The 15,355-nt window shown below is 39.6% G+C and overlaps 1 protein-coding gene across 9 annotated transcripts in view; it reads right to left on the bottom strand.

Moving 5' to 3' along the window:
• Window positions 1-15,355, bottom strand: part of SYNCRIP (synaptotagmin binding cytoplasmic RNA interacting protein) — a 35,845-nt gene that overhangs the window by 9,659 nt on the left and 10,831 nt on the right. For 7 of the 9 annotated variants that reach the window (XM_033234533.1, XM_033234534.1, XM_033234530.1 and 4 more), the window contains 4 exons: window positions 6,506-6,641; window positions 5,013-5,218; window positions 1,504-1,653; window positions 1,055-1,176 (listed from right to left, as the gene is read on the bottom strand). In XM_033234533.1, the coding sequence (XP_033090424.1) occupies window positions 1,055-1,176; window positions 1,504-1,653; window positions 5,013-5,218; window positions 6,506-6,641 (614 nt within the window). The remainder of the gene's footprint in view (window positions 1-1,054; window positions 1,177-1,503; window positions 1,654-5,012; window positions 5,219-6,505; window positions 6,642-15,355) is intronic. The other 2 variants (XM_033234535.1, XM_033234532.1) reach the window with 1 other exon arrangement.

A 15,355-nucleotide genomic window follows, 5' to 3' on the forward strand; every position in this document is an offset into this window, starting at 1 on the left:
CTTTCGAATCCCAAACAGGGCAATCAACAGAAAATTAACCTTGAATAGTATCAACAGTGATTACTGTTCTCACATTCAACAACAATGACCCCTCTTCTAGGAAATCAATAACTAACTTTTTAGGCGCTAACTTCAATTCTTACCCAACTAAGTTTCCTTCAGTCTTAAGCAGATACCTATTTACAGATTCTCTAAAAAGGTCTCCCTAATTAGTATAGCTCATTGCACACCTACTTGTTTTCTTATCACACTGTTGTAATTTTAATACTCATTCCATTTTCAAAATCCATCCATGGCACATGAAATTTTTGGGGTGGCAACGGGCACTAATGGTGAAGAAACAGTCTATCATGAATAGAGATTTAGTATTTCCTACCTCTCAGAGAAAAAAGTCTCTACCCTTTAACCAAACATATGAAGATACTTGGACAGCTAATATTTAAGACATTTTCAAGAGAACATTCTATAAAATACGTAGAAAATATGCTAGATAGGCCAGGCATTGTGGCTCAGTAATCCCAGCACTTTGGGAGGCAGAGGCGGGCGGATCACCTGAGGTCAGGAGTTCGAGACCAGCCTGGCCAACATGATGAAACGCAACCTCTACTAAAAAAAATACAAAAATTACCAGGCATGGTGGCGCATGCCTGTAACCCAGCTACGCAGGAGGCTGAGGCAGGAGAATCCCTTGAACCCAGGAGGGGGAGGTTGCAGTGAGCTGAAAGAGGGCCACTGCACTCTAGCCTTAGTGACAAAACGAGACTCTGTCTCCCAAAACAAAACAAAAAAATGCTACACAGATTTTTCATTTTGCCAATTTACCAAAATTCCACTTATTTACAATTCTGATTATTTTCACAAATACGGTCAATAGTAAGAGTTCAATAAATACTTTTTTAGATCATTGGTGTTTCCCTATGACTCAAAGCGTTCAAGTCTTCTTTAAAGGGATGTTATGCATTTGTTTAACAAGTCTGATCAACACCTGTTATTTTCCAATTAGTGTATCAATATTAAAATTTATACAATTTTTAAGTATACAAATTTCACTCACATTTGATTTTTTGCTGCTTGCCTCTGAGCTTTTCTTTCTTTCCTTTTCTGATCTGGTGGCTTGGCAAAAACAATTTCAATATTTTCTCCCTCCAAGTCTTTGCCATTCATTTCTTCCATAGCCTTAAAAAATTAAATAGTCAATATAAAAATAGGACTTCCAGACAATTATGATTCATTTAAAGCTAGAAAATCATTTATCATTAATGTGGGAAGGACAACAGAAAGCCCCATGGAGACAGTCAGATAATTTTATATAAAGATGCAGATCTTCAACTATTTTTCATTTTTACTTAGAAAACTGCCAAGCTCACTAAAACCAAAAGGTTTTAGTCTGAGTGGATTCCATGGACTTCCAAGTTTCCTCCAATTTGTAAAACTATTTTGAGATTCTAAGATGACTAGAAGTTGTTAGTCTGATTTAGATGCCTATAATTCCACCATATTTACCTTGACAGCACCATCTCGTTCATCAAAATGAATGAATGCATAATCTTTTAACTTCTTCACTCGTTCCAGTTTCCCAAACTGACTAAATGCCTTTTCTAAAATCTCTTCTGTCACAGTGTTGGCAAGGTTGCGTACAAACAGCACTTTTACCTAGGGGGAAGAAAAAAAAACCCCGTATTATTTCCAACTAGTTCAATTTCTAAGATACCACCACCCCACCCTACAAAGTTAACTTATATCACAATCCATTAGAAGAACGTCAGAATACAAAAAAAAAAGTTTTCAACTCCTTGGGTAAATATCAAGGAGAATTGCTAGATCATGTTGAAAGACCTGAAATAGATGCTTTGCAAAAAAAGATACACATATGGCAAAGAATCTCATGAAGATGCTCAATATAATCTGTCATTCGGGAACTGCAAGTTGAAACTATTAGTATGGCCAAAATCCAACACACTATAAATGCAGGTAAGAATGCAGAGCAACAGAAACTCTCATTCACTGCTGATGGGAATGCAAAATGGTATAGCCCTTTTGAAAGACAGTTTGGCGATTTCTTACAAAACTAAACACACACTTTCATATGACCCAGCAATCCTGCTCCTTATTTACCCAGAGTTGAAAACTTACATGCACACAAAAACTTACACAGGGATGTTTACAGTAAGCTTTATTTGTAATTGCCAAAAATTTGCCAGACGCAGTGGCTCCTGCCTGTAATCCCAGCAGTTTGGGAGGCTGAGACGGGTGGATCACCTGAGGTCAGGAGCTCAAGACCAGCCTGGCCAACATAATGAAACCCTGTCTCTACAAAAATACAAAAATTAGTTGGGTGCGAAGGCACGCGCCTATAGTTCCAGCTATTCGGGAGGCTGAAGCATAAGAAATGCTTTAACCCAGGAGGCAGAGGTTGCAGTAAGCCGAGATGGTGCCACTGCACTCCAGCCTGGGTGACAGAGCAAGACTCTGTCTCAAAAGAGAAAAAAAAATTTTTTTCCCAAAAATTGGAAGAAACCAAGATGTCTTTAAGTGGGAGAATGGACAATTGTGGCACGTACAGAAGGAATATTATAACCATTATAAAGAAGTAAGTAAAAAGCCACAAAATGACATAGAAGAACTTTAAATATGTATTACTAAGAGAAAGAAGACAATGCGAAGGTTACATAATGTATGGTCCAACTATGTAACATTCTGAGAAGGCAAAACTATGGAGACAGTGACTGACAGTGGTTGAATGGGGAGGGATGACTAAGCACAGGACAGAGGAATTTTAGGGCAGTGAAACTATTCTGTATACTATGATGGAAACACGGTTATACATTTCTCCAAACCCACAGAACATACATCTAGAGTGAGACCTCATGTACACTAGAGACTCTGGGTGATCTATCTATGTCCATCAATTTTAACAAACATACTATTCCAGTGCAGGATACTAGCAGTGAGGACGGCTGTGCCTGTGTAGCGGGCAGAAATCATATGGCAATTCTGTGCTTTCTGCTATAAACCTAAAACTAAAACTGCTCTAATGAAGTCTACGAAAAAAAAATGTAGACTACAGGCTACATCAGTAATAATTACTAATTAATCATTTTGCAATTTAAAAAAGATAATCTTTTCCTAACAAAGTAAATATCATGCCCCCTAAGAGAGCTATGGAATGTTTAGCACTTAACACAAGTGATCAAAACTAATTAGAACTTGCTTTTGAAATCTTAAAGGGGGGGCCGGGCGCGGTGGCTCAAGCCTGTAATCCCAGCACTTTGGGAGGCCGAGACGGGTGGATCACGAGGTCAGCAGATCGAGACCATCCTGGCTAACATGGTGAAACCCCGTCTCTACTAAAAAAAAAATACAAAAAACTAGCCGGGCGAGATGGCGGGCGCCTGTAGTCCCAGCTACTCGGGAGGCTGAGGCAGGAGAATGGCGTGAACCCGGGAGGCGGAGCTTGCAGTGAGCTGAGATCCGGCCACTGCACTCCAGCCTGGGCGGCAGAGCGAGACTCCGCCTCAAAAAAAACAAAAAAAAAAGAAATCTTAAAGGGGGAAGAAATGTTCAAAATAAGATAAACTGTTCTCTCAATCCTGAAAGCTTCTCAAAGTACAATTACAAAATTTAATCTTTTCACTAACATTATCACTTCCTCCTAAAATACTGGAATGCCATCTGAATGTGTTAATCTAAAGTGCTAACCCAGTGAGACTTCACAGGCCAGAGGAAAAAAGAATCCTAACTATTTTCTTTTCTCTAAGAACACTTATCCTTCAATAATATTTATAGTTCCCTGGCAGTTCACATTACACTCAATTTAACTGAACCAGTGGTATCTGACACCTAACCTCTAAGAAATAAAGGGGGAATTCTTAAAAGACAAAGGGTAACTGGAGCATGGTGGCTCATGCCTGTAATCCCAGCATTTTGGGAAGCAGGACTGCTTCAGGCTAAGCGTTCTTAAGACCGGCCTGGGCAGCACAGGGAGACTGTCTCTACAAAAGTTTTTTTTTTTTAAATTAGCTAGGTATGTTGGTACACACCTGTAGTTCCAGCTACTCGGGAGGCTGAGGTGAGAAGATCTCTTGAGCCTGGGGCTACAGTGAGCTATGATCATGCCCCTGAACTCTAGCCCTGGGCCAGAGACCTAGACCCTGTCTCTTACCAAAAAAGAAAAAAAGAGGACAAAGGACAGAACCAATAACTGCAAATTACTGCACTAATGTGTAATAAAGTGTCGACTCAAGGCATGTTTATTCTCATAGAATGTCTCCACAGACTGCTGAAACCAGGATACCTAACAATGGCTAAATGTAACTGCAAGTAGCTCTGCTGGGGCCAGTGTAATTTACTATTTTTAGGAGTAAGACTTTTAACCCCAAAACCATGTAAACTAATGGTGCCATTCTCAAAAACTCAAATTGCTCTTAAAAAACACACAAAATGCAAGTGAACTGTCTACAGCATGTAGGCTACTTCATTATAAGATTGTGATGGCTATACAATTACGGCTAAGTATCCACGAATCAATTTCTGTTTTCACTTTGTAGGCACATGGTATTTCCAGTGTGCACTGCCTAGTTCCTTAGTAAAGAACATTTCTCCCAACTCTAAAAATATGGTTTAAAAAAATGTGTACAGGGCCAGGCACAGTAGCCTCACACCTGTAACCCCAGCACTTTGGGAGGCTGAGGTGGGTGGATCCCAAGCTCAGGAGTTCGAGGTCAGCCTGACCAACATGGTGAAACCCCAGCTCTACTAAAAATAACAAAAATTAGCCAGGTATGGTGCTGGGCGCCTGTAATCCCAGCTACTTGGGAGGCAGGAGAATCACTTGAACCCAGGAGGCGGAGGTTGCAGTGAACCAAGATGGCACCATGGCACTCCAGCCTGGGAAACAAGAGACTGTCTCAAAAAATTAAAAAATGTATACAATTCATTTTATGTTTCCTCCAACCCCCCGGCACTTCTCCCATTAATCCCTCAAAAAAGATTTTTAACTTGACTATCATTACCTTTGCCATAACCTCAGGATCAGGATCTTCTATAGGATCAGCCCATTCAACAGTTCCAACATTCCCCCAGACCTTGACTTTACCACTCATTAACCTACGCCTTGCCTGGGCAGCTGTTTTGTGATCTTCATATTCAAGAAAGCAAAAGCCTCTGTTTTTTTTCTTGTCATCCGGTTGGTGGTATAAAATGACGTCTGTAAGACCCTCTGCAAGTAAGCAACCATTCCAGGGAAATTAGACAAAATAACTAGCAAATATAAGTGGATCAAAGGATTTATCTAATATACTACTTAAATATCAAAATGAAAAGTCATCTCTTTTCTTCACGAGACATCTTTATAAAAGACTATCAAAAACTAGCTCCAGATTATTTTCCTAATCTGTTTCCGATTTTTTCAACACAGAAATCTCCAGAAAAGAACATTTGTTCTTTTAATTAGACCTAAGGACCGTTTTTGCTTTCACTAATTAAATCAGAGAGGCAGATAAAAAATCTTCATATAACTGTTGTAAGAAAATGGCAGTATAGATCAAACATGGCTATTTTTCTTATTATGCAAACGCTAAAATTCTTTTTAATGGCACTTTTTTGGTCTTAGATATCAATGGCTTTATTTCAAATAAAATATAAGTTATAAGTACTGCATAAAAATTTCCAATGTCCTGAAGGTTGATAAGAGGCTGATAATTTGTTAGACACTGCTGGCAGACCAAAATATTTTCTAATAAACGCAACCTGTCATTTATAAGTTGTTATAAAAGACATTTTACAGTTCAAAAAAATTTTTATCATGTTGACAGTATATAAACTCTGTTTAGGGGCCAGGTGCGGTGGCTCACGCCTGTAATCCCAACACTCTGGGAGGCCAAGGTGAGCAGATCACTGGAGGTCAGGAGTTCAAGACCAGCCTGGCCAATATGGTGAAACCCCACCTCTACAAAAAATACAAAAATCAGCCAGGTGTGGTGGTACGTGCCTGTAATCCCAGCTACTCAGGAGGCTGAGGCAGGAGAATTGCTTGAACCTAGGAGGTTCAGGGAGCCTAGATCACACTGCCACACTCCAGCCTGGGCGACAAAGCAAGACTGTCTCAAAAAAACAACTCTGCTATGGCAATACTTATTATTCCTGTAACTTGAAGAAAATCAATCATTATTCACACAGTTCTACTAAGAACATCAACTAACACCTAGAGAAAGAACACACAAAGAAATACAATCTTCCAAAACATGGAAAGAACAATGATTTTACAGAATGAATTCAAATCCTAGCTGTATTCCCTACTAACTTGTATAACGTTTGGCGCGTTATTTCCAAAATCCCTGAATGCCTGTTTTTCTAATCTTAAAAATGGGGTTACCTACACTTCATAAAGTTGTAGTAAGGATTTGATGAGTCAATAATGGTATTCAGAACAATGCCTAACTGACAGAAATATGCTATTATCTTCATTATTAAAAGCTGCACCTCATTCCAAATAAATCCAACTTACCTGTTACTTTGCTAAATTCTTCAAGAATCTGTTCCTTGGTTTTACTCTTAGGAATAGAGCCCACAAAAAGCCTATTGTTGGCAACCGAGATGCAGACACCAATGTGTTTTCCAGAACGAATTTCATGATTATTATACTGAAAAGATAAAAAGTGCATCATGTTTTAAATTACTTATAATATACAACTAGAAGAGTTTATTATAAAAGATACACAAGAGCAAATCATCCTTTAAAAACTAGTTTACCTTAATTCCCATACAAGGGAATTATGAGAAACAGATTATATTAACAAGACCCACTGGACAAGTTTATGAACCAATTTAATGCAAATAAAAGGTTATTAAATCCTTTGATTAATTAGAAATAAGATCTGCAGCACCTTATTTAAATTCAAAAAGTGCCAGTTCCTCAAAAACTTAACTTTTACTTAAATTCATCCCGTCAACCAGTTACTCTCACACAAGAAAAACTGATCCCAAGATCAGCAAGATCTCTGCCTTTCTGTTAACCAGCACCTAAATCTATTTTTCCATCTTCCCTTCCTCTTATCAAAAGTTGCAATAAGAAATTTCGGGCTTCAAATATTTAAGTCTAAAAAGACAGCTTTATTTCTGAATCCAACTGTACTTTTTCCCCATTTCATTTTCATTATGCATATAACAAAGTTATGAAGGAGAAAGAAAAGTAGATTGGTCACAGCAAAAGTATATAGAAACAATTTTAAAATGACAGTAAAAAGTGAATTTAATTTTCAAGTAACCATATCCCAGATTACCATAAAGCAGAGGCAAACAGCAATGTGTCAAAGTGACAAATCAACCAATTAGTATTATTCACAAACCCAAGTTCAAAAGTATCCAAGTAATCTAGAAAAGTGGATTATACGGGTTAAAATTACCACCTCAAAATTTATGTTACTAATAATGGTGGCAGCAGCGGCAAAAATTATTGATTAATCCTACCACACCTAACCTCAAAATCTATTCTACATGTGGAGCTACACAAACCAACATCAATTTCCATAAAACTTTATAAAACCACCTTATAGCAAAAGAAACCATTCTTCTATTATGCCCATTCTTGCTAGGTACAGCAGGTATAACAGAAGAAAACATGTAATTCAGAAAGTTGAGTCCTCCCTGTCCCTTTCTCCATCTCCAGATAATCAAAATTTAGTAAGGTTCAAATACCATATCTCTAGTTCAGAAAAATGTGTTGCTTTCTACCCCACTATTCTGTACAGGCTATTCAAGTGCGTGGCCATCCTGATCCCAGGTTTATCTGTATTTCTCTACATTTATGCCAGAGGCACAAGGTTAAAAAAATTAGAAGGATGACTCCTGTTACTTCTCCTTTCTCTCTCAAATACCTTTTTATATCAACTTTTAAACATGTGGGGTTTTTTTGTGTGTATGTTTCCCAAGACAGAGTCTTGCTCTGCCGCCCAGGCTGGAGTGCAGTGGCACTATCTTGGATCACTGCAACCTCTGCCTTCTGGGTTCAAGCAATTCTCCTCCCTCTGTCTCCCGAGTATAGCTGGGATTACAGGCACTTGCCACCACACCCAGCTATTTTTTGTATTTTTAGTAGAGACAGGGTTTTACCATGTTGGCCAGGCTGGTCTCTGAACTCCTGATCTTGTGATCCACCCGCGTCGGCCTCCCAAAGTGCTGGGATTACAGGTGTGACCCACCACGCCAGGCCACATGCAGTTTTTATACTCCTATGGCTCTGAAGATACTGCCTTCCTTCCCTGAAACTTTTAACCACACAAACTCCTCTGGATATTTGTAAATTGAGTTCAACCACCCAATACTTCAATCCATAAATCCTAAAAGGCTCAACAAAATACTCCTCCACGTTAACACAGACCAACAGTTCTTAACAGAAGTGATTTTGCCCCCCAGAAGTCATCTGACATTCTTGATTGTCACAACTTGGAAAGATGCGGGGACTTGCTGCTGGTATCTAGTGGGTAGACAGAAGGATGCTGATTAACATCGTACAACTCAGAAGACAGGCTGTCACAAAGAATTATCTAGTCTAAAAGATCAGCAGTGCTGAGGTTGAAAATTCCTGCCATATACTTTGTTTTCTCACATAGCATTTATGTCTTTCTCTTCCATCAGACTAATAATCTTTTAACAGCCGAAATATGTTACCTGAATGTAGCAGAGCTATGGCTGAATCCACCATTGCACAGAATTATGGACAAGGAGATTATAATGCCTTATTTTACAAATAAAATTAAACTAAGAACACAATAAATTACTTTAAAATATGTACATTCCCTAGATTCTTATAATTTAACATCAAGCAGCTGGCCTTAGTGACAAATCAGGGGTTTTCAAATTGGTCATCCAATCACTAATTCTAGTAATTAACAAAAACAATTAAAATATCAGAAAAAGGTGGAAAGAAATAACAAGTGTGTAAAGGCGAAAACAGGAATAATTCTGGGGATGACAGATTCGGGTATAATGAGGGGGGAACTGGTATTTTCCAAATGTTCTAAAAACAGGAGCTATTAACTATAAGAAAATACCTAATACTACAAAACTTCCAACAAAAACTTGAATTCTTAGTTCTACCAAGAAAACACATCATTAAGAGGAACCAAAATCCTTGTAAGAAATCTAGGAGGCAAAGGCAAAACAACAAACAATAGAAACATTCCATCAAGGCAACAATCAAAGAAATATAGAGAAGACAGCTAATCTGTAACACAGGCAAGGCAACACTTCCATTAACCATCAACATTAACAATGTTGCTTCAAATTATTAATGACCGTTTCCATTATTATCTACAGAAAGACCATTTTTTTCTTTCCTACCCATCATCACTAGCCCTGATGCTAATCAAGTTAGCCAAGGCATGGTAGGTAGAAAGTACAAAGGATGGATATGGTCTCTGAACAACATAAATAACACAAAGATTTAGCAGGATTTATAAAATAAACTGCTGATTCCTCCCTACCCACACTTTTTCAATGAAAAAAACTTGGGCCGGGCACCGTGGCTCATGCCTGTACTCCTAGCACTTTTGGGAGGCCGAGACAGGCGAACTGCCCAAGCTCAGGAGTTCAAGATCAGCCTGGGCAACATAGTGAAACCCCGTCTCTACTAAAATACAAAAGAAATTAGCCGGGAGTGGTGGCAGGCACCTGTAATCCCAGCTACTCGGGAGGCTGAGGCAGGAGAATCGCTTGAACCTGGGCGGCAGGAGACTGTGCCACTGCACTCCAGCCTGGGCGACAGAGCAAGACTCCGTCTCTACAAAAAAAAAAAAAAAAACTTGGAACAATTATACTATTATAGGTAACACAGAGAGTAAACTGGCTCTCCAATGAAAGTAAGTCATTAAACGAACAAAGTAAGGAGACTCTATGGGTATACTGTCCAACTATAACAGAAGTAGGACCTAGAAATTAACACTTCCTAAAGCAACGCCCCATCTATGGATTCTGCATGCTTTTTTTGTACATATACTTGAATTGCTTAACCTTTCTTACGCTAATGACACTCTATCACCTAAAAACAAAAACAAAAACAAAAAAAACCACTTATCCCAGCAAGATGGTGTAACAGTGAGTTAGATGGTGAAGCGGGCAAAACAAAAAACAAATGTGAATAAGAGATTCTAATTTAATACTAGTAAACCCTAATTCAAGAGGTAAATGTATCAGGTCACTACAGTGGTATAAAAACACGAGCACAGAAAAAAAAAAAAAAAGTCTCATCTTTCCTACTCTAGAAAGGTTGGCCCTGGATCTTTAGTTAGTTGTAAAAATCTAGCTTTCAAGCTCAATACCACAGCGAGATTAGGCAAACAGAAAATGAAGATTAATTATGATCATGAATCAATGTGAGGCTTCAGTTTTTAAGAACACCAAAACAGTAGTACAGTCTGGAACATCCCTGTCATCAAGGCTCAAAATTTTAAGTCACTTTTATTAAGTCCTTCCTTCGTAGTCACCAAATTCTCAGAAATTCAGCAATGTCAAATTTGGAATCTGATCCAGAAGAGGCTGCTTAGTCCTAACTCTTCTCAGCAAAGCCACTACCTCCAAAGCCATCCACATTAAAGATTGTTTTTTTTTTTTTTGAGACTGAGTCTCGCTCTGACACCCAGGATGGAGGGCAGTGATGCGATTTTAGCTCACTGCGGCCTTCACCTCCCCGGTTCAAGTGATTCTCCTGCCTCAGCCTCCCTAATAGTTGGGACCACAGGCGTGCGCCACCACACCCTGCTAATTTTTGTATTTTCAGTACAGACAGGGTTTCACAACATTGGCCAGGCTGGTCTCGAACGCCTGACCTGAGGTGACCCGCTCGCCTCAGCCTCCCAAAGTGCTGGTATTACAGGCATGATCCACCGTACCCAGCCTAAAGATTTCTTAATTATAAAGCCTTCTTCACAATGAGCCAAAATCTACTTCCTTAAATAAACCTATTTATTTCCCCCAAATGACAGCATTTCATATACCTGGCACACATGCACATGACTCAGTTGTTCCCTATGCTTGGCTAATCATTGCTTCTCTGATACCTCCAAGAAATACTGACAAGTGTCACTACAGAGTGACACTCTAACAAAATATTGTAAGTGGAGACTGAAACAGGAGTCTAGAATAAACTGGAGCTTATTACTAATTTTCCACTTCTAGACACCATACCACTCTTACATATGGTCTGTTACCCTAACTTATTTGGCAACCACACATTACTGACATCACAGCTTACTTGTTAAACTAGTGTAAATACTTGACTTTAGTCAATTTCATCTTGATAGATACAAAGTGTCTTTTTCAGGCTATCAAAATTTTTTCAGATCCTGACCATCATCCAAGGCATTAATCACTGCATGCAGATTCAAGTTACCAAACATATCATAAACAGTCCAATTACACTTTCAATTGTTGATAAAAACTAGAATAAAATCTACAGCATACCACTATAGCCTTTCTCTTTCCAAAATCTCCCACCTTTCTCCTTTCTTGCTGCCACCCTCCTCCTGGTCTTTGTTCTCTTTATTCAAATAATCTTCATTATTCAGCCATTTACATCATGCCACCCACACCAGGGCTCAAAAAGGGGGTGAGGGGTGCTATGCAGCTTAATATGAACTAACTGCTGGCACTGACTTTATTACAAGTTTTATTTCCACAAAACACTGCCTCAACTAGATCCACCTTTTCTCTTCACCGTGCTGCTCAAACCTCTTTATTGCAAAGCCTTCTCCAACAACCTAACCCAGTCTCCCTTCATCCTTCCTTTACTCTTTGCACCATTTGCTTCCACTGTTAACAGTAGTCTTTCATGTTCTATAAACTCTCTAAGAACCTGTCTATCTGCAGAAAAAGTTTTCATGCTAAACACACTATTTGCTAAATTATTATTACAATATCTCTGAACCTATCTTGTCAACTACATTCATCAAAATGGCTGTACATGAGGCCGAGTCAAATGGATCACTGGAGGCTGGGAGTTTGAGACCAGCCTAGTCAACATACTAAAAATACAAAAAAAAAAGGGCCAGGTGTAGTGGCTCATGCCTGTAATCCCAGTATTTTGGGAGGCCGAGGTGGGCGTATCACAAGGTCAGGAGTTGGGAGACCAGCCTGGCCAATATGGTGAAACCCCATCTCTACTAAAAATACAAAAATCAGCTGGGCGTGGTGGCGCTCACCTGCACTCCAGCCTGGGCAACAGGGCGAGATTCCGTATCAAAACAAAACAAAATTAGCCAGGCATGGTGGCGGCTCCTGTAGTCCCAGCTACTCAGGAGGCGGAGGCAGGAGAATCTCTTGAACCCAGGAGGCAGAGGTTGCAGTGAGCTGAGACGGCGCCATTGCGCTCCAGCCTTGGTGACAGTGAGGATTTGTCTCAAAAAAAAAAAAAAAAGGGTTGTACACACATCATGACTGTATACACAACCAATCTGGTGACTAAAACCATCAGAGCTATCAAAATAATAACTTGTGGGCTGGGCACGGTGGCTCACACCTGTAATCCCAGCACTTTGGGAGGCCAAGACGGGCGGATTACAAGGTCAGGAGATCAAGACCATACTGGCTAACACGGTGAAACCCCGTCTCTACTAAAAATACAAAAAAATTAGCCGGGCGCCTGTGGTCCCAAGCTACTCAGGAGACTGAGGCAGGAGAAGGGCATAAACCTGAGAGGTGGAGCTTGCAGTGAGCCGAGATTGTGCCACTGCCGCACTCCAGCCTAGGCAACAAAGCGAGACTCCGTCTCAAAAATAAAAAATAAAAAATAAAATAACTTGTTATGTGCAAACAGATTTCATCTATTCCAATGTTTGTACACAGACATTAGTATTTCATCAGGATATTTCCATTATTTAAGATTGTCATTGAATTGCAGCATCACCACCCTTGGGCTCCAATTCCAGCAACATACCACACAAATACACAAACACACCTGCCTGCCCTTCTCCATGGTCTTTAAATCAACATGTCTATTTCCAAACATCCCCTAGGTGGGTAAGGGAAGAAAGCATCATCACCTATTAATTCACCCTAATCACAGGGCAGCTAGAAGCACAGAACTGTAAATGGAGGCTATTAAAGCAGCAAATGGTCCATGAGTTACACAGGAATATAAGAGAGCAGTGGTCAGCTAGTCAGGTTATTTATCGAGCACCTACTATATATCGGGGCACAGTTCTAAATGTTAGGGAGAGAGAAAAAATATATACATTCTAATGGGAAAAGACATGTAAATAATTTACAAAGTTAAAAAATAATTACAAGCTCATCCAAGCAAAATCTAGTTTACCATTCTTAGAATACTGTCATGGGGGCAACTGGTGGTAAGGTGCTCAATGTCACCTTACCTGAAAAGAAAGAATCAGTCATAAACGGGCTGCTTTCAACCCCTACAAAAAGCAGAACAGCAGAAGGCAGCCTTAAAACGATAACGGCCATGGCTTATGGCTTGGCTGGGCACGGTGGCTCACGCCTGTAATCCCAGTAATTTGGGAGGCTGAGGTGGGCAAATCAGGAGTGGTGGGCTCAGGAGTTCGAGACTGGTGTGGCCAACATGGCAAAACCCCGTTTCTACTAAAAATACAAAAATTAGCCAGGCATGGTGGTGCACACCTGTAATCCCAGTGACTCGGCGGCTGAGGCAGAACTGCTTGAACCCAGGAGGCAGAGGTTGCAGTGAGCTGTGATCGCACCACTGCCCTCCAGCCTGGGTGACAGAGTGTGACTCTGTCTTCAAAAAAAAAAAAAAAGCCATGGCTTATTTCAAAGACAAAAAAGACACTTTAATATACTAAAAGGGTAATTAAAAGGAACAGTGGGGAAAAGAAGAAGGAACTTGTCTGAATAGGGTCTTGTCTGTAAGTCATTTTTCAGCATAGGAATGCTGTAATCTAATCGATGTTGCCAAATATGAAGGGCAACAGAAGGCAGTGAGACTAGCTAGGTTTCTTCAGTAGTCTGAGTGGTACAAATGGTGCCTTAGACTTAGGGTAGTAGCAGTGAAGATGATAGAAAGTGCCAGATGCCAAAATATTTTGGCAACAGATGGAACCTACTTCCTTAACTCTTTAACACTACCTAAACCACTGCATAATTTAAAGTTATCAGGCTACCTGGTGACATAACTTGTAGAGTTGCCTTAAATTGTTATGTCTAACAATAGGGACCTCAGTTAAAGAAATGCGGCATCAAACTAGGGCTGGGATGTTCAGGCAAGTCTATTTCCACAACCTGGCAGAAAAGGTTGTTGAGGCACAATTTAAAGGTAATAATACAGCATCTAGCAAAGCTCCTGACCCTTAACAAGCACTCAAGTAGTAGCTATTAATCACCTTTTCACAAGTTTAGATCTTGCTTCCCTAGCTAGATTATCATCATTTGCAAATGGATTTTTTTTCATTCCTCAAAATAAAGGTAGATGTTGGCTAGAATCAGGGTCATTTAAGAAACTCTCAGTTGCTTTTAATTAACTTCATGCTTCTTCAACTGTTAACATCAATTAACCCATTTTTGTAAGTCCACATACAAATATAAAGTCTACAATACTATTTAACCTAGAGAAACTAATCATTGCTGTATCACTATTAAAAAAAATGCCAAATACCTAAAACTATCTCAACCTAAGATATTCCTCCAGACAGAGGTGCTTCAATCTTGTCTGATCTATAAATAATGCAAAGGAGGCACGAGGCACTTTCCCAGTATTTAGTTATATATAACTAGAATGGCACTTCAATTAAAAATTCACTTTGGACAGAATTGTAACAAATAGAATCTCTCAAAACGTAACACAGTAGAGAGAGTTTCCAAAGTATGTGCCCTTGAAGAATATACTTAGGAAAGGGGTATTCACATCCACAAATGAATACAAAGTGTATCCAAAACAACTTGGGATTTATATTTTCTCTACAATGTTTCAATTACTTCACTTTCTCTAAAATCTAGTTTTTTGTTGTGCTAAAGCAAATCCACCAGATCCTATCCACAGTAAAGCATCCTTTTAAAAAAAGGAGACAATGGCCAGGCACAGTGGCTCACGCCTATAATCCCAGTAATTTGGGAAGCCAAGGCAGGAAGACTGCTTGAGGCCAAGAGTTCAAGATTAGCCTGGACAACACAGTGAGACAACACCTCTACAAGTTTAAAATTTAACCTAGCATGGTGGTGCCCTCATTGTCCTAGCTGCTCAGGAAGCTGAGGCAGGAAGATCACGTAAGCCCAGGAGTTCAAGGTTAGTGAGCTTTGATCATCATAATGCACCCCAGCAAGGGCAACACAGTGACACCCAGTCTCCAAAAATAATAATTAAAACAATTTACTTAAGGCTGGGCGCAATGGC

Source organism: Trachypithecus francoisi, unplaced genomic scaffold, assembly GCF_009764315.1.
Source record: "Trachypithecus francoisi isolate TF-2019V2 unplaced genomic scaffold, Tfra_2.0 Lachesis_group15, whole genome shotgun sequence".
NCBI lineage: Eukaryota > Metazoa > Chordata > Mammalia > Primates > Cercopithecidae > Trachypithecus > Trachypithecus francoisi.